At 46.7% G+C, this 20,055-nt stretch overlaps 1 protein-coding gene across 2 annotated transcripts in view; it reads right to left on the bottom strand.

Moving 5' to 3' along the window:
* Nucleotides 1-20,055, bottom strand: part of Pex14 (peroxisomal biogenesis factor 14) — a 136,424-nt gene that overhangs the window by 109,387 nt on the left and 6,982 nt on the right. For both annotated transcript variants that reach the window (XM_034503447.2, XM_076933740.1), the window contains exon 2: nucleotides 3,443-3,490. In XM_034503447.2, the coding sequence (XP_034359338.1) occupies nucleotides 3,443-3,490 (48 nt within the window). The remainder of the gene's footprint in view (nucleotides 1-3,442; nucleotides 3,491-20,055) is intronic.

Below are 20,055 nucleotides of genomic sequence, written 5' to 3'. Positions count from 1 at the left end.
AGAATCACTGAAAGTTCAAGGCCAGCCTATGCTACACAGCAAGCTTCAGCCAAGTATGGTATACAGTGAGACTCTGTCCTTACTTAAAAAGAAACAGTTCTAATCTAGAAGTTGACAAGGTAGAAATTACCATCCTCTTCGGATTATTTTGGAGGAAGGAAGCAGGGAGCAAAGACTGAAAATAAACCCAGCAGGGTGGATGGCACACGACTGTGATCAGCACTCAGGAGGCAGAGGCAGGAGGAGGCCACGTAAGGACAGGCAGGCTGAGCCAGAGTCAGACACTGCATCAAAACAAGTAAGCGAATAACAAAGAAATGGAAAAAAAACTTATACCTCCAACCAGAAACAGCAAAGACAGCAAGAGATTCACCCATCAGAGAGAATTGGTGTCCGAGAGCAAGAAGCTGAAATTCTAGGTGAACCAAACACATGGGGGCTGTGTAAGCAGCCGGGCAACAGTGATCTTATTATTGAGAAACAGAGTGTAGACGAACCAGTAGATGTGCAAACCAAACCTCATTTACCTCTTACTTCAAATAACCAGAAATCAAGTGACTGAAAGGAAGTCTCAGGTTACCCAAGCAGGACCAGAACCAAGCTGTCCCGTGCATCCATCCATTCTATGTTGGAAACCAGGGTTTCATATATGCTAAACAAGTGCTCTGCCCCTGAGTGTTCCATGAACAGACTCTGACCACACAATTCTAAGGTGGACCTTGAACCATGATCATCAGATTCTTTGGTGTTGGGATCACAGGTGTGCACCATATGCCCAGCTGCCCTCATTCTTAAAAACTTTTGCTGTCTCGAAATTAAAAAAAAAAAAAATAACACTGAAATGAGTTGAAAATAAACATAACTTTACTACCATGTTCCTCAAGACCTAGCTCCAGACAGTTCAGAAACTATCCCTAGGCCCCGCCCAACAACCGTCCTCCTTCTCTTCTTCTTCTTCTTCTTCCTCCTCCTCCTCCTCCTCCTCCTCCTCCTCCTCCTCCTCCTCCTCCTCCTCCTCTTCTTCTTCCTTCTCGTCCTCCGACTCACAACCAGGCAATTCCACACCAAATTACACACAACTTTGTGGAGCCTCCTGAAATTACATACAATGTTCCCTTTTCGCTAATTGTTTCATGTCTACAAATGCCTTTTTCGCCCCAAAAAAAATACACGAATTACTTAAAAAACAAGACTTGTTTGATTTTGTAATTGTCTATTCTCCAGTGCTGCGGTTAAGAATCCAGGAAGCAGCCTCCCTCCCTGCTGAAGGAGTCGAGCACTGAGTGCTTCCAAACCACACTCTGGGCACTGAGCGGTGGGCCTGAGCTGCTCCCACTGCCTCTCCAGCACCCTAGAATGGTCATCCAGGCAGTCATGGTCCACAGCTGCCAAGAGTTCTCTTGGTGCTCAACCCATGCCCCTGGCCTGCCCCTCAAGCTAGCTCTCTATGGGCTCCTTTGCCTGACACCCTCCTGCCAGCACTCCCAAGAGAAAGGAGTTGCTCACACAAGACCATCCAGCTCGGCTGGTACCCTCATTTAATCAGGCTGCTGCAAATGGCTGGCCAAAAGCAATAAGGGCATGACTGAGAGACTGTGGGAGTTTAATATAAAAAAATTAATAAAAAAGGAGGGGGGAGGAAAAAGGGTCTACCTTTTAATAGGGCCCTAATTACCCAACTCACAGGATCAGCCCAAATGAGATGGGAGTTTATTTCGGGTTTTTTTTTAATTATTGTTTTTTTTATATATATATAAATTGCTGCTATGTGTTTTCTTTCCTCTGAGCAATTATGCAGTAAGTACGTAAAGAGGAGAAAAAATATTAATTAAATATAAGGTAATTGTAGAGTTGGCCTGGAGAGAATGAGTCTGAACTCTGGACGATCACAGGCTACCAGGGTTTGAATACTGCTCAGGGGCTCCCAGAAAAGAAAGAAATAACATAGGCAACCAACAGGCAGACGCACAGTGCAGCGGGAGGAGCTGCATTCAGAGCCCTACACAGCACAGGCCTGCAGGGCTCCCCACACCCAGGAGTTAGCCAGTGTGAGAGACTCCAGGCTTCCAAAGAGCTTTTCCAGTCGGACCCCCAAAGACAGGCTGGCTTCACTCTGAGGATGAGAGCCGAATCAGGAAGACTGCGAGCCCGCAGCAGTGAGGGGTAGAGAAGGAGCGCTGTGTTCAGTCTGGAACTCAGTATAAGTCACAACTTCTCTCTCAAAGACTTGAAGGCAGACCGCAGAACAAACAAGCACACAAGCCTGGCAGAGCAAAGCGTCCTAGGAAGAGCCAGGCAAAGCAAGAAAGTGAAGAGAGGGACCACAGACATGCTGGGATGAGCCCATTGCTGGTGAGAGAAGGTGACATGAATAACACTGCCACTCCCCTAGAAAAGTCCTCTGGGCCTATCTGCAGCCAGATCCATCTCACCCTTTACCTAGGAAGCCTCAGAACATGCTAGAACCTGGCCTTGTTCATTCCATCCAGGGACTTCACATCATCCTCTCCAGCACAGCCAGGGAAGAGTGAAGAAAGCAGGAGACTGCCCGGGCTGCAGAGACAAAGCCTGGGCAGTACCCCGTGCTCACCAGCTACCACCACTCCAAGAGAGAAAAGGCTTGGCAACGTTAAACCCAGTGCTGGCCTGGCACGCCCCTAAAACTGATCTGGTTTACACAGAACCAGTCTTACTACTACCCAGCCCACAGGATTTATATCAAGTCCTGAAATGCCAAACAATAAAAACAGGGCAGGCAGGCAGTGACTCTGGCTCAGACCACCAAAACAAATGTGCTCTGCAAAGAGAGTTACTTAGCTGAAAGTGGTGGTGTTTGTCTTCTAATTCCAGCACTTGTGAAGTTGTACCAGGAGAACTGTTGTGAGCATAAAGTCAGCCTAGGCCACATAGTGAGTTCAAGAATAGACTGAGCTATAGAGGGTGGACTCCTTGTTTAAAAAAGAAAAGGTCCTTCAGCCCTCAGTAGGCTCTTTCCTATCAAGAGTCTACAACACCATGGGTGCCGCCTATCACAGACATAACCACAGACCAGGCAACCCCAGAACCCCTCCTCTTACCTGTTTCTTAAAGGGCACCCCACCCGGGTACTTCACTGAGAAGCAAACACAGCTATTTCAGGTTCCCAACAATCGGAAGCTGACAAGCAACAACCTTGCTGTCCCACAGTTCTACCATCAGCAGCAGACAAAGTGCCACATGACTGCCAGGGTGGGTGCTCTCAGTTCCAGAAAAGACCCAAGAGGTCTTGTCACTCCCTTCTGCTAAACGGAAGTCACAAGCCCGAGGTCAGGGGCAAGCATCGCCAGGTACTACCCACCAGCATGCTGCTGACGTGCAGCCATAGGCTTGGCAGGCCTCCTCACATTCACTACAGATTCGATTACTAGAAAAGAACCCTGTGTTGTGTGCCTTTCATACTTACCAGTGGCTCTCGAGGTACCACATTTTCACTTCCTGGAGAAGAGCTCGGCTGCAAAGAAAAACAGAAACAAAAATAAGATCACAGTGCCACCTCATGGACATCAGAAAAACAAGCGGTGCACCCAAGTCTATTCTGTTCTCCATGGGCTCCTGTAGCAGCAGGAGCTGGATCTGAATCTGCAGACTGTGTCTGGGCTTACTGTCATGACTCCTGATGAACAGGGAATCTGAATCTGCAGACTGTGTCTGGGCTTACTGTCATGGACCCTGATGAACAGGGAATCTGAATCTGCAGACTGTGTCTGGGTTCACTGTCATGGCCCCTCATACAGTCTGTTTCTGGGCTCACTGTCATAGACCCTCATGAACAGGGCTTGCTTATTCTCAGAAGGACCAAGGATCAGATACAATCAGGAGGGATGGGGGCCATCACAAAAAAGACCAGAGAAAGGCCTAAGAATGATCTACATGTTTTTCTACCACCTTCACTGAACTGGACTGAACTAGAGCAGAGCAAAGTGAAGGACCAAAGGCAGCCACAGGGAGGCATCAACAGCCCACACTACGGGGGTTTTCTCTCCGTGCAGCCAAGTACCACTTTCTTTGGATTGTTTCGCTTCTGTGACAGGGTCACCGTGTAGCCCAAGCTGGCCTCCAATTCACTGTATGACTAAATGTAACCTTAAACCCCTGACCCTCATGTCTCAGTGCCCCCAGCACTGGGATCAAAGAATGTACCACAACCACTACCACCACCAGGCTACTAACACTGGTTAAGAACTGCCCATCACTAAGAACCTACTCTAGGGTTAAGTCTTTCACAGAAATAATCCAGTGTCAGGCTAAGAAATAAACAGACCAGCCTATGAGCAAGCAAACAGTACTATGACCTGCCGGCCAGGCTCCCATCTGTTTCCTTCTGGGCCACAGCCTCTCTTTCTCTCACGCTTTCAACCCTAAGCTGCATTGGCCAAAATTCAGAGCAAGAATGGGGGGGGGGAGGGGGGGGGCGGCTAAAACAAGACACAAATCTACAGATGGACAAGACAAGCAGCCTAAGCTGTGGTTAGTTTACTGTCGCTGACATTGAAGTCATTGGCAATTTTTCACAGATAATATCTGGACGAGGGGCGCTAATATATATGTCCCAGGAGCTGGTCTCCATTCCATCTCCCAGCTAGTTCAGATAGCCTGTACCGGCCTCCTATGAAAAGGGCAGAAGCTGAGAGAGGAAAGAGCCTAGAGAGTCTTTAGGTTCCTAGAGACTGCCTTACCTCACAGCTGCCTGCCACCACACAAAGGCACCTGACACGGTGCCACGGCCTCTCTTTATCCAGACTCCTATCCTAAGAGCTCCACCACCCCAAGAACAGAAGGCCAGACTTCTGAAACTCTAACTGGCAATCAGTCCTCACACCTGAGTGACCTTGCTCTCCCTGTGCCACCCTTCCAGGTCTTCTTCCTGTCTCCCCTTAGACTTTCAAGTCTTAGCACAGCCTCCCCTGACCGCCATGGCCGGCCGCCCTCTTCCAGTACTGCCAGATACCTTCTTCAGGAGCTCCCTCCCTTGCTCCCCAAAGTTACCCTCCTCTCCTGCCAACCATCTCTCCTACATAGCCATGGAGTCAACCTCTACCTCTCTGTCTCTGCTGCCATCACTTTGGTCCAAGCTTCCAGAATCACTTGCCTGGACCACTGCAAATGCTTTCTAATCAGCTTACCTGGACTCGTGCTAGCTCTCTTCCAATTCACTTTCCCCAACACAAAACCCAAATCATTTATAAAGGACAACTCGATCATCCCCCTTACTTACTCATCCAACCCCATAAACATCACCAATAGCTCCTTACTGTCCTCAGAAGACAAGAAAAAGTCCTCAGCGTGGTTTTGGAAGCCTCGCATCTATTCTAACCACATGTCAAGACTCTTGTGTTGCCGAACTCCCAAGCTCATCCATAACAGACACACTGGCTTCTGCTTGCTTTGTTGAGGGGCTTTGCACAAGCTGGTCCTTCCTCATCTCCCAGACACTTCAACATCATTCAGAGCCAGCTAAGGTATACACTCATACACAAATAAATACAAATTTTAAACTTTTTTTTTGAGACAGTGTTTGTCTGTGTAGACAGAAGCCTGGCTGTCCTGGAACTAGCTCAGTAAACCACGCTGACCTCGAACTCAGAGACCCACTAGCTTTCACACGAGATTAAAGGCGTGTGACACCTGGCTTAAACTTTTTTTTTTTTTTTTTAATAAAGAAGCTGAATGTGCTGGCAAAGTTTGTAATTCCAGCACTCTGGAGGCTAGAGCAGGAGCTTATGAATCACAGGCCAGCCCTGTACAGCATGAGACCCTGACTCAAAAAGAACAAGAAGGGACAAGGGGGAGAAAGAACAAAAAGGGAGTCAAGAAAACAGGCAGGGAAGAAAAGGAGCAGGGGAGAGGAGAGGGAGAACAAAAAGACCAGGGTGAAGTTCACTGGTGAAGCGTAGCCCCCCCCAGGTCAATCCTCTGCAAACAGACGGCTTGTGTAGCTCACTAACTCCCAGCAGCTCCGACGCTCTCCTCAGCGTGGCCGGCCGGCAGACACCAACTCTGGCGCTAACATTCACTTGGCTTTCTTCACATAATTCTCACACTAGCTGTACAGAGCTATTGCTGATGTTGCTGATGACAAAACGGAAGCAAAGGTCACATGACTCACCCCACAGCCTCAGCAAACAGTAGTATCATAGGCATTTGCACATTTAACTAAATGAAATAATCAAATTTTGTTAGTCATATTTTATTAAGCAGCAGGCTTAATTTAATGCTACCCCATAAGTAATCATGTAGCCTATCTGCCCAGATAAAACAAACATCAGCTGCAGCGTTCAGTGGATGAAGGCACTTGCACAAGCAGGAAGATCTGAGCTCAAGCCCCAGAACCCACGCAATGGGGAGAACCAACTCCCACAAGCTGTCCTCTAACCTCCACATGCACACACATGTGAGCTCAAGCACATGCACAAACATTCATACATACATACATACATACATACATACATACATGTTTAAATGAACGGTATTTAAGAAGTCTCACGCCGGGCGGTGGTGGCGCACACCTTTATTTAATCCCAGCACTTGGGAGGCAGAGGCAGGCGGATTTCTGAGTTCAAGGCCAGCCTGGTCTACAGAGTGAGTTCCAGGACAGCCAGGGCTACACAGAGAAACCCTGTCTCGAAAAAAAAAAAATTATTAAAACAAAACAAAACCTTCTGACACCCACATTTAGGCCCTTCAGAGATCAGGATGGAGAAGCTGGGTTGGGAAGAAAGCGAAAGATTACGAAGCTGGGCTCGGTGAGGTGGCTTAGTAAAGACACTTGCCACCAACAGGGAGAAGTGCTAACTGACAAGCCTGGACACCCGAGCCCCAGACCACACAACAGAGGGAAGAATAAACTCCAGCAAGCTGTGCATGGCGGCCCATGCCTTTAGTCTCAGCATTCAGAAGGCAGAGACAGGTGGATCTCTGATTTCAAAGCCAGCCTGAACTACAAAGTGAGTTCCAGGACAGCCAGGGCTACACAGAGAAACCTTGTCTAAACACCTACACACACACACACACACACACACACACACACACACAAATAAACAACAACAAAATTTTAATTAAATTTTTTAAAATGCTGAGTGTAGTACACACTTCTAATCCCAGGACTCAGAGGCAAAGGTAGGCAGATTCTATGAATTTGAGGCTAGCCTAATCTACACAGCTAGTTCTAGACTACTCAGGGCTACATAAGACCCTGCCTCAAAATTAATTCATTAACTAACAAATTAGTTAAAAGTTAGTGGGTATGGTTATCCATGTATAATAATCCTAGTACCTGGAAGGTGGAGGCAGAAAACCAAGAGTTAAAGACTAGCCTCAACTACACAGTGAAGTTGAGGCCAGTCTGGGCTACATCAGACCCTGTCTCAATAGCAAGAAGAAGGGCCTGGGGAGGCAGCTTGGTCAGTAACATCCTTGCTGCTCAAGCCTGAGGCACTGAGCTCCATTCCCAGAACCCACATAAAGAGCCTGGCTATGGTGGACGGGCTTACAACCCCGGTGCTGAGGCGGTGGAGGTCAGAGAACATCACCCTGCCTGCCAGGACCCACTGGCCACACAGCCTAGCCTATCGAGTGGGAGACACAGTCTCAAAAAACAACACGGATGTCCCCCTGAAGAATGACATCCACAGAGGATATCTGGCCTCTACATGCACACATCCATATATGTGCACGTGTGCGCATGCGCGCGCGCACACACACATTATTTTAAGTAAAATATAAAATCCAAAGAGCACGGTGGAAGAGAGGCAGGAGCTGCAGTATGGCAGACACAGGCGTGCCCTCACCCTGTGGTGGAGGTGCTGACCTTCCCCTGCTGGGAAACTTGCCAATGCTCACCCTACTGCATAGCAAAGGCCAGCCTGGCAAGAGTTCACGAACTTAAGCAATGGGAGCTCCTCCAAGCTCATGAGCAGAAGCCGGTGTCACTCCCACGTCCTATGGGATCTACACAAACAGCTTGTGACTGGGAAGAACAAGAGTCACTCCACAAACTCTCTGTGGCATGGCGTGTGGAGAGGGCTTTCATGGACTTGGGCATATACAGCAGAGTGACTGGGAATGCTGCTCAGCCTGGCTGAGCCTCAGTTTCCTCACCTTGGCAATGGTTCCACAACAGACACTTGAGAGTAAGAGATAAAAGTCCTATCAGACTGGCCCTCTGCTCTCCATGGCTAGCTTCCACAGAGTAACAGGGACACACTTGTTCTCCTAGCAGGTAAAATGCTTGGGGGACCATGCTCCTGCAATAGAACAGTACAGAAGGACCTGTGCCCATCAGCCGCTCTGGCTTTCTGCCATGGGGCACAGGTCTGACAGAGAGGAGGTTGCCCAGCACAGCATGGCAGTCAGTCTCTGTACTCAAGAGTCAGACAAGGGATTTCAGAAAGGCTAAAGCAGCAGAAAACGGCAGGGCCGAGTTCCAAAGAAAGCTATGCAGAAAGTTCCAGAAACCCACACGGATGTTCCTTTGAAACTTTGGTCAATACTAAAATCTGTGTACACACATGGTGAAAGCCCACAAAGGTTTAAAACAAAAATGAGGAGGAAAACTGAAGAGTTCTCAGGTTGCTCCCAGGGCTCGAGATCCCAAGCTATAAATCCAGTGTCCTGCTTCCTCAGGGCATCCCATAGACACCTGCAAAGTCTTCATTCTGGGGAAGGGAAAGCTGTCAAGTGATCCCCAGAGCAAAGCTATGCTAACAAAACTAAAAAGTAGGACTTGAGGGGCTGGAGAGACATCTCAGTGGTTAAGGGCACAGGTACAAACACAAAGACCAGAACTGTAATTCCAGCACCCATGTAACAGGCCGGTATTCCTACATACACACTTGTAACCCCAGCTCTGAGGGGGACAGAGACAGACAGGAGGATCCCTGGGCTTACTGGTTTCCAGCGTAAGTTTAGGCACAACAGTTGAAGGGGGCACCTGACACTCCTTCTGGCCTTGACTCCGGCACACAAACTCACATATGCAAAGAAAAAGAAAGAAGAGGAGAAAAAAGATAAAAAAAAAATCACAGCCTTGCCTTCAGAACAAACTGGCTCAGTGTGTTCTCACACACCTGTAATACTGTCATTCAAGAGGCTGAGGAGGACAGATCCTGAGTTCAAAGCCAGCCTAAGCTACATGGCAAATAAGCAAAGCCCACAAAAGAGAGCAAATGAGACAGCTTCCTGGGAAGTGTGCCTGCCGCCAACCCCGACGACCTGAGTTCCATGTCTCGAACCCACATGGTAGGTAGAAGGAGAGAACTAACCAGCAAGTCCTCTGACCTCCACACCTGAACACATACTCACGCTAAATTCATAATAATTTGTTTTTTAGACATATACAAAATCTAGATCCTAAACATAAAACTCACAACAGTAGAGATAAACCTGACAACAGCCAGCATCCCATCAAATTCCACTGTTGAGTATGGTACTTGAAAGCCAGTATCTCGAGCACCTCCACATCAGGAGGTGCCTCCAAGGCAGGAGGATCAGAGTTCAAAACCAGCTTTTACTACTCTGAAAGTTCAAGGACAAACTGGGCTACAAAGATCCTAGACAGGGAGGGGGAGGAAGAGAGAATAAATGAATATGAATAGTTATATTCAAGCATTTTCAAGTACATAAAGAAAAACATGTACTGTGGACTGGAAAAAGAGCCCAGTGAGTAACAGCACTTGCTGCTCTTGCAGAGGACTATGCTTCAGTTCCCAGCACCCACATAGTGACTCACAACCTCCCTGCATCCTGTTCCAGGGCAGCTGCTGCCCTCTCTTCCTGACCTCTCCACACTGCAGGAACATGATACACATATGTAAATACAGGAAAAACACTCATATACATGAAATGAATCTTTTTTAAAACACACAAGCTACAAAAATAAAATAGCTCTTCTGGATATGAAAAGTGCCATATAAAATAAAAATAAGCCCTTTGTGGTGGCAGAGAACCTAAAGAGCCTTAGGATCAGGCCAAACTGTGGGTCCCACAGTGGCACCCACTGCCTGATCAAAGCAGGAGCCAGCACGAAGCACTATGGTGACACCAGCTTCCAACACTGTGCACACCTACCCCACCATCACCACCACCACAGAGAGCATGGAAGTGGATGAGGTCACCTCTGGTCTCCTCCAGCATGAACCACCAACCACCTCAAGCAATTCTCCATTGTAAAATCAAGTCCCAGCTGCCACTACAAGCTACTTCACCACCACAGGGCCCCAGTATGTTTTCCAGGGCCAGTCCCAGACCCTGCCAAACCCTGTAAGAGAACTGAAAAGAAAATTATAAAGAATAAAAATGAGCCAGGCAGTGGTGGCACACACCTTTAATCCCAGCACTTGGGAGGCAGAGGTAGATGGATTTCTGAGTTCAAAGCCAGCCTGGTCTACAGAGTGAGTTCCAGGACAGCCAGGGCTACACAGAGAAACCCTGTCTCAAAAAAAAACAAAAACAATAAAAATGAAAATGAGGGAGCTGGAGAGATGCCTCAGCTTGCTGCTCAAGCAACCCCACCCCATGAGGACCCGCCCCAGATCCCCTGTAAAAAATGCTGGCATGGCACTGGCTTGGAACCCAAGCATTGTGGACAATGGAAAGAGGTGAATCCCTGGGGCTTCCGAGCCACTAGCCTGGCTCCAGGTCCTGACTCAAGGGAATAATGTAAAAAGGGACAAACATCTTCCCCTGGCCAACAGACGCATTTGCACACACGCATGTGCGTGTGCACACACACACACATGCACACAGAGACACACACACACACATCACACACATTACATATATATATATACACACACACACGCACATACATGCACAAACAGACACATACACAAATGAATCTAAACATGCAACATAAATAAATAAAGATTTTAAAATGATAACAGCAGAACCAGGCATGATGGTATACATCTTTAATCCCAGCACCCAGGAGGCAGAGACAGGTGAATCACTGAGTTTGAGGCCAGCCTGGTCCAATAGTCAGTCAGACCTGTGACCTGTCAGGCATCCTAACACATACTTTATTAGAGAACCAGAAAAAAAGAGTGAGGCAGAAAAAACAAATGTGAAGAAATAATGGCTGAAAACATTTCAAAGTATAAAAAAAACCCATAAACTCACAGAGCCAAGAAGCCTAACAAGCACCAAGTGGAGCACACACAAAAGCACTGAGGGAAATCACAGGCCGCAGAACACAAAGAGAGAATCTTACAAGCAATCCAAGAGAAAGAACCCTGCCTAGCATTACTCAGAAGTAGCCATGGCTGCAGACATCAGAAGCCTACGAGCTGCAGCATAATGGAATATATCTGTCAAACACCACCAGTGGGGCTGTCAACTCAAAACTATATCCGATGAAGCTGTCTTTCAAAAATGAATACAAACAGAGGCAGAAGAGTTGGGGAGGGAGGGATGAATCTGTCAACAGAAGACAGTAGAGTCTGGCCTGGTAACTCAGGTCTATTAGTCATCACAGCTATTCAAAGCTGAGGCAGGAGAACCACAAGTTCAAGGCCTGCCCGGGAAAAAGTGAGAGAGACCCTGTATCATAAGAAAAAGTTTAAAAATTAATAATAATTTTTAAAGATTTATTTTTTTTATTTATGTGAGTACACTGCAGCTGTATTCAGACAGACACTAGAAGAGGGCATCAGACCCCATTACAGATGGTTGTGAGCCACCATGTGGTTGCTGGGAATTGAACTCAGGACCTCTGGCAGAGCAGTCAATGCTCTTAACTGCTGAGCCATCTCTCCAGCACTTAATAATAATTTTTAGAGAGCTGGAAAAATAGATCAGGGATTCGGTGCTTACCCAGTATTCTTTAGGACTTAAGATCAGTCTCCAACAGACAAGAAAAAGTATACTAAGACTTTCAAACAGATCAAATTTCTTCACTCTCACAACTCCTGGACACAAGTAGGGGGATCTGAGTTCAAGGCCAGCCTGGTCTACATAGGAAATCCCAGATAAACACTCTTGCTTTATCATCTTGTAAAATGTCAGGTAAAAAGCTGAGGAACTGATCACTTGAGAAGAAACTTAAGGCCAAGCAGGGCAACGCCTCATCCCAGCAAAGTTAAAAGGGTGACCTTGAGGCCAGACCTTATGGACACAGTGGCTAGGTAGAGAAACTCTACCCAGTCAGGCAAAGCCCAGACTCCTCTCAGAACTAGCACATGCTCCTGACCAGCTGTGTTCTAAAAGGCTGTGCATGAGAAGTGGTACTTAGTCATTAAATCCATGATGGAAAAGAAAAAGATTCTTACTACTGTCACCAAAACAATTGGTGACGATAAAAAACTCAGTACCCAGGTGGGAGCTTTGCAAAAATGTGCAGATGCTGTCCTACTGAAGAGGTCCCTGGAAGCTGTTGAACACAGGGGAAGGGTAAGTAATCACTGCAATCACCAAGTGAGAAAAGTGTGAGCTGGGGACCTCTCTAGTCATCCTCAATGGAGTCCTGAGGGGAGACAGAGTGGGTTTCCTGAGAACTAGGCAGCAGCTGACTTGCAGACTTGAGTAAGTTCTGCATAGAGCACACCAGACATCTGTCACTGCCATCTCCATAAACGTGAAAACCTCCCAAACTCTATACTGATATTTCAACAAGACCTGGGGCTGGAGAGGCAGCTCAGTGGTTAAGGATACTTGTCACTCTTGCTAAAGACCTGGCTTTGGTTCCCAGCACCTACATGCTGATTCATAACCACCTGCAACTCCAATCCCAGGGGACCTGGTGCCTTCTTTTGGCCTCTGTGTGTTCCTAAAAACAGAGTCTACACATGAACTCCTGCAGACTCAGACAAAAAATAATACAATTTTTAAAAAGAAGCAGCAGCGAAAGTCAGAACATTAGAATGGAGAGCTCTTCCACATGCGGGGACAGAGCACAAGTTTACAGAATAACACAGAGAATCAGAAATCCACAGGCTGGCAAAGTTTACAGTAAAGGCTGGTCCTCAGCTGTAACAGATGCAACTAGTTTTCACTGTGACAAATAGATTTTACCCTTATCAAGTGACATTCTAAATTTACCAGCAAGAACTTAAATAAATTAATACCTTTAAAAGGAGGAGGAAGAGGAAAAGAGAAAAAGAAAGAGCCAGCCAGTTTAATCCCAGTACTTGGGAGGCAGAGGCAGGTGGATTTCTGAGTTCGAGGCCAGCCTGCTCTACAGAGTGAGTTCCAGGACATCCTGGGCTACACAGAAAAACCCTGTCTAAAAAAACAAAACAAAAAAAACAAAACAAAACAAAACAAAAAAAAAAGGAAGAGAGAAAGAAAGAAAGAAAGAAAGAAAGAAAGAAAGAAAGAAAAGAAAAGAAAAGAAAAGAAAGAGCCAGCCAGATGCTGTCTTGCATGCTTTAGGAGATGGAGGCAGGAGGATTAAGATTTGGAAGCCCACTTGGACCCCACAATGAAAGCTGTCTCAGAAAACCAATCAGTGGAGGCCGGTGACTCGCAAGGTCCTGCTCTACCTCAGAATCAGATATAGGCCGCCATCTGCCAGGGAACAGAAAGTCATGTTATTTCAAACCCTTACACATTCTATACCCTTGTGCATTAAGCAACATTAATTGGTCTCAAAAGATGATAGACAGGCAGATAGACAGATAGATAACATCATGTTGGGAGGGAAACTTTCAGGGAGGGAACTAGGATGAGTTAGATGGGTGAATGAGGGTAGATTTGATCACAATAAAAGGGCACTTGTATAAAAATTAATTCTTGAAATGTATTTATTTTTATTTTATGTGTATTGGTATTTTGTCATGTCCCCTGGAAGTGAAGTGATAGACAGTTGGGAGCTGCCATGTGACTGCTTGGGAACTGAACCAGAGTTGGCTGGAAAAGCAGTTAGTGCTCTTAACTTTGAAACCATTTATTTCTCCAGTCCCAATAATTGTCCTTTAAAAAGATACACACACACATACATACACACACACACACACACACACACACACACACACACACACACATATTTAAAATCAGGGGGTTAGAGAGATGGCTCAGGTGTTAAAAAAAAAAACACTGACTGCTCTTCCAGAGGTCCTGAGTTCAATTTCCAGCACCCACATGGTGGATCACAACCATCTGTAATGAGATCCAATGCCCTCTTCTGGTGTGTCTGAAGACAGCTACAGTGTACTCAAATACATAAAATACATAAATCTTAAAAAAAAAAAAAAAAAAAAAAGAACAGCTGGGTAGTGGTGGCAGTGCATGCCTTTAATCCCAGCACTCAGGAGGCAAAGGCAGGTAGATTCTATGAGTTCAAGGCCAGCCTGGTCTACAAAACAAGTTCCAGGACAGCCAAGTTTACACAAAAAAAAATCTTGTCTCGAAAATCAATCAACCAATCAATCAATCAGTAGGTAAGACCAAGCATAGTGCTACATGCCTTTAATCCCTGTGTTAAGATGAAGTGGAAATTTCTGATTTCTTTGGAGACTCAGTTGTGTCATGTAATGTTTTTCTGTAAACTGTCTTAGGAGAGGATGTTTTACTGAAGCAGACACGTGAGAGGATGTTTTGTTGATAATAGACAGGTAATGTTTTTCTGGAAGCTACCTAGAGAAAGGGTATATGATGTTTTGTTAGAGCAGACACTTTGGAGGACTCGGATGTTTAAAAAGGATATAAACATAACCCAACAGACAGTGGACGTCACTGGGTGGCATTAGTTTGCCTTGCCACTCTTTTCTGGTCTTCATTTATCCTGACTTTGTAGAGAAATGCACCGAAGAACTTGTGGTGGTGTTCCAGCAGACTCAGGCCTACTGGCAGAGCCTCCAGGTTTCTTCTAGATCTAACTGCCTGCAGTTACTGATTTCTACACGGTGTGTGAGAGTGGATCAAGTCACTGCTGCTATTCATGTGAACTCAACTGCTGATATCCTGACAACTCAGGTTGGATTCACCCCAAAAATCTGTTTCTAAACAGGCCCACATCCTCCTTTGCACTATTAACCTTTCCCTTCCACTACCTCTGGTGGATGGTGGGCTAAATGGGAGGTTGAAACATTTAAGTAAACTTATTAAAGTAGGTTTTAAAAAATATAAGCCTACACTAAGAAGGCGTGGGCAGGTGAGTGTGAGTTTGGGGCTAGCCAGGTCTACAAGGCAAGACCCTGTCTTAAACAATAAAAATAGAAGTGCTAGAGAGATGGCACTTAGTAGGACCCACATGGTGGTTCACAACCACTTACAGCTCCAGTTCCAGAGGATCTGATGCCCTCTTCTGACCACCACAGGGACTGGGTGCACGAGATGCACATACATACACTGAGGCACACACACATACAAAAAAAATATTTTTTAAAGAAAAGAAAGAATGAATAGCCGGGCGGTGGTGGCACACGCCTTTAATCCCAGCACTTGGGAGGCAGAGGCAGGCGGATTTCTTAGTTTGAGGCCAGCCTGGTCTACAGAGTGAGTTCCAGGATAGCCAGGGCTATACAGAGAAACCCTGTCTCGAAAAACCAAAAAAGAATGAATAGCAGAAAGTACATAAGCAGGAGTAAAGTGATACCTGATACAAACCTGGATCCACTGGACAGGAAGCCAGAGAGGACCCAGGCTGGGGAGCCACAGCTTCTCCAGCTGCAGCTGTTCATGGGTGTGATGTGATGTGGTGTGGTGTGGTGTGGTGTGGTGTGGTGTGGTTGGTTTGGTTTGGTTTGGTTTTCCAGACAGGGTTTCTCTATGTAGCCCTGACTGTCCTGGAACTGGCTCTGTAGACCAGGCTGGCCTCAAGGCATGTACTGAAACTACCATGTGGGGGTTTGGTCTTTTTAATCTGTTATTTAAAACAAGGTCTAGCTTTGTAGCTAAGCCGGGTCTTGAACTATCTATCCACTCTCTGGCCTCAGTCTCTTGAATACTGGTATTATGACACCCTGGCTTATATCACCCCATCTCAATCAATCAATAAATCAATCAATAACAGAAAGGAGACTCTAAAATACCAAAAATTAGTAATTTTTATCTTTCCAGAAATTAACCAAAAAAAAAAAAAAAAATCTTAAAGGGCTTCAATTGAATCCTAGCACTTGGGAGGCAGAGGCACCAGGACCTCTGTGTTTGAAGCCAGCCTGGTCTAGGTAATGAGTCCCAGACAGTGAAACCCCTGGAACAAGAGTTAGACAGATCCATCTCCCCAGATCCACACACAATATTTTTAGACTAAAATAAAAAGACAGGAATTATTGGCACCTGGCTATGGTCCTAGCTACCCAAGCTACGAGGATGACATCCTGAGCCCAGGAGTCTGAGCCCAGCTCCAGCAATGAAGCAAAACCATGTCTCTTAGGAAACAAAATAACCTGGTGTGGTAGCACAGAACACCTATAATCCCAGCTCTAAGGAGCCAAAGACAGGAGGACTGCCAAAAGCTCAAGGCCAACCTGGTCTACATGGCAAGTTTCAAGCAACCTGACTTACACAGTGAGACTGTATTGCAAAGCATAAAGGAAGGGAAGGAGGGAGGGAGGGAGGGAAGGAAGGAAGGAAGGCAAGAAGGAAGGAAGGAAGGAAGGAAGGAAGGAAGGAAGGAAAAGAAAATGAACAAACCAACCCACCAGCTAGCCAGCTAGCAGTGGTAGCGCACATCTTGGCTCCTAGCACTCTCTGGGAGGCAGAGGCAGATGGATGGATCTCTGTGAGTCTGAGGCTAGCCTAGTTTACATAGTAAGTTCCAGAATAGCTAGGGCTGTATAGAAAAATTCTGTCTAAAATCAAAATAAAATAAAAACAAAATCCAACCAACAAAAAAAACTCAGCAAAAAAATAAAAGATGAGTTTCCTCAACTTGACAAAAGGGAACCCACAAAACCCTACAGCTAAAATAAATAAATAATAAATAAATAAATAAATAAATAAATAAAAGCCAGGCAGTGTGGTGCACGCCTTTAATCCCAGCACTTGGGAGGCAGAGGCACATTTCTGAGTTCAAGGCCAGCCTGGTTTACAGAGTGAGTTCCAGGACAGCCAGGGATACACAGAAAAACCCTGTCTCCAGAAAAAAACAAAAAACAAAGAACCCTACAGCTACCATCACGCCCGAGCATAGAAGACCACAGGCAGCCAACCCCTTAAGATCAGTGGTCAGTCACAGGAAGGAATGCTCACTGTGAGCATCACTCTTCAGGTTCTAGCAATAAAACAGAAAATAAATAAATAAAAGGAGCTGGACAGAGAGATGAGGAAGAGCAGCTGGGAGGGAGAGGAAGAGGAGAGAGGGGAAGAGGAGGGGAGGAAGAAGGAGGGGAAGAGGAGGGGGAGAAAAAAGGAGGGGAAGGGGAGGGGGAGGAAGAAGAAGGAGGGGAGGGGGAGGAAGAAGAAGGAGGGGAAGGGGAGGGGGATGAAGAAGCAGGAGGGGAAGGGGAGGGGGAGGAAGAAGCAGGAGGGGAAGGGGAGGGGGAGGAAGAAGGAGGGAAGAGGAGGGGAGGAAGAAGAAGGAGGGGAAGGGGAGGGGGAAGAAGGAGGGAAGAGGAGGGGGAGGAAGAAGAAGGAGAGAAGAGGAGGGGGAGGAAGAGGAGGGGAGGAAGAAGAAGGAGGGGAAGGGGAGGGGGAAGAAGAAGGAGGGGAAGGGGAGGGGGAGGAAGAAGAAGGAGGGGAAGAGGAGGGGGAGGAAGAAGCAGGAGTAAAAAGGGAGGGGGAGGAAGAAGCAGGAGGGGAAGGGGAGGGGGAGGAAGAAGGAGGGGAAGAGGAGGGGGAGGAAGAAGCAGGAGTGAAAAGGGAGGGGGAGGAAGAAGCAGGAGGGGAAGGGGAGGGAGAGGAAGGAGGGAAGAGGAGGGGGAGGAAGAGGTGGGAGGGGGAAGGAAGAGGAGGGAGGGGAAGAGGAGGGAGGGGAAGAGGAGGGAGGGGGAAGGAAGAAGAGGGAGGGGAAGAGGAGAGAGTTTAAATGGAAAGGTAAAGGTAAAGCTGCCTTTCTTTGCAGATGTTAAGATTATGTACAGAGAAACCATAAAAAAATCTACAAATCGCTACTGAAATGGAAACCAGGTCTAAGGAGGTCGCAGATACATGGCCAATTCACAAACCCATAATTTCATTTTACACACCAGCATTAAATAATTAGGAAGAACTGATGTGACGGCACGCCCCTGTAATCCTTGCACTTGGGAGGTGGCAACATGGTGATCATGAGTCTGAGGCCAGCATGAGGGCCTGAGTTCACATCCCCAACACTATGAAGCCAACAAACCTATAACTTGGACTATAACTGGGTATGCAGAGACAGGAGCCTCCAGGAGCTTACTAAACAGCCAGCCTAGCTAAAAAACAAAGCACACAAAACCAGCAAGCTCCAGGTTCAGTGAGAGACCTTGGCTCAAGGGTGTATGACAGAGTGATGGACCAGAACATTAGATGCCCTCCATATACACACATCCAGGTATGCACATGTACATGTGCATGCACGAATATAGGCATGCATGTGTACATTCACAAATATAAGCATGCACATGTACATGCATGAGTATCGGCACTCCACACCACACATGAAGAAGAGATTTGAAAACAACACTGTTTCCAAGATTAATACAATTACAGCAGGCCTTGGAGAGATGGCTTAGTGGTTAAGAAAGCTTTCTGCTCCTCCTGAGGACCTGAGCAGTTGGTAGTTCACAACCACCTCTAACTCCAATTCCATGGGCTCCACCACCTTCTCCTGCCTGGCCTCTATGCACCTGCACACAAACGCACACAGAGACACAAACACAAAGGTCTTGGCTGGGCATGGCAGTTCACACCTTTACTCCTGGTACTTAGGAGATAGACACAAGCAGCTGGCTCTCTGTGAGTTAGAGGATAGAATGAATGGCCTACATACAGCTCTTTGACAGCCACAGCTACCTAGTGAGACCCTGTCTGTTGGCATTTAGGCTAGGCTTTGCCCCACAGTTGCCTGGCAATAGCCAGGAGTGCCTGAGTCACTATAAAAGAGGCTGCTCGCCCCCCTCCTCTCCTTGCTCCTCTTGCTCTCCTGACTTTGCTCCCTTCCCCCTTCCTCCTCTCTCTCCATTCCCTTCCCCTTCTCTCTCCAGGTGCTCATGGCCGGCCTCCTCTTCCTCTTCCTCTTCCTCTTCCTCCTCTTCCTCTTCTTCCTCCTCCTCCTCCTCCTCCTCTTCTTCTTCTTCTTCTAACCCTCTTCTCTTCTTCCTCTTCCTCTTCCTCCTCCTCCTCCTCCTCTTCTTCCTCCTCCTCCTCCTCCTCCTCTTCTTCTTCTTCTTTTCTCTCTCTCTCTCTCTCTCTCTCTCTCTCTCTCTCTCTCTCTCTCCTCTCTCTCTCTCTCTCTCTTCCTTTTTCTATCACTACTACCCTCTCAACTCCCCTCCCCACATCCTGAATAAACTCTATTCTATACTATACTGTCATATGGCTGGTCCCTCAGGGGGAAGGGATGCCTCAGCATGTGCCTGCAGAAACACCCCCTTCCCCCACACCTGACTGTACATCCAAACATATTGGGAAGGAGGGAGAGAGGGAAGGAGAGAGGGAGGGAGGGAGGAAGGAAGGGAGGGAGGGAGAAAGGAAGGGAGAGAAAAGGAAAATAGAGGTGCCCTGGAAATCTAGGTGGCTCAACAGTTAAGACCATTTGTCGCCCCTGCAGAGGAGGTTCACTCCCAGCACCCACAGAGTGGATCTAAGGCCCTCTTCTAACCTCCAAGGGCACCAGACACACATGCAGATAAAACATTTATACACATAAAATAAATCTAAAAAAATCTAATCAAAGGAAAAGATCTTAAAAATTTAAAAACATAGTTACAGTGATTAAAACAGTATGTTATTTGTAAGAGGAGGCTTACAGATACACAGAATAGAGTCCAGAAACTGACCTCTGTGCATACTTAAAACTATTGGATTTTCAACAATGTTAGTGCTAGCTTAAGGGAGAAGGGGCAACCTTATCAACAAATGATACTGAAGCAAGAATACCTACAGGGTACAAAAAGGAATCCTAACACAATTAACACATAAAAAAGAGGCTCACCATTAGTCATCACAGGTATG

Source organism: Arvicanthis niloticus, chromosome 5 (genome assembly GCF_011762505.2).
Source record: "Arvicanthis niloticus isolate mArvNil1 chromosome 5, mArvNil1.pat.X, whole genome shotgun sequence".
Taxonomy (NCBI): domain Eukaryota; kingdom Metazoa; phylum Chordata; class Mammalia; order Rodentia; family Muridae; genus Arvicanthis; species Arvicanthis niloticus.
The sequence above is the reverse complement of the archived record's forward strand: the minus strand, read 5'-3'. Positions and strand labels throughout refer to the sequence as shown.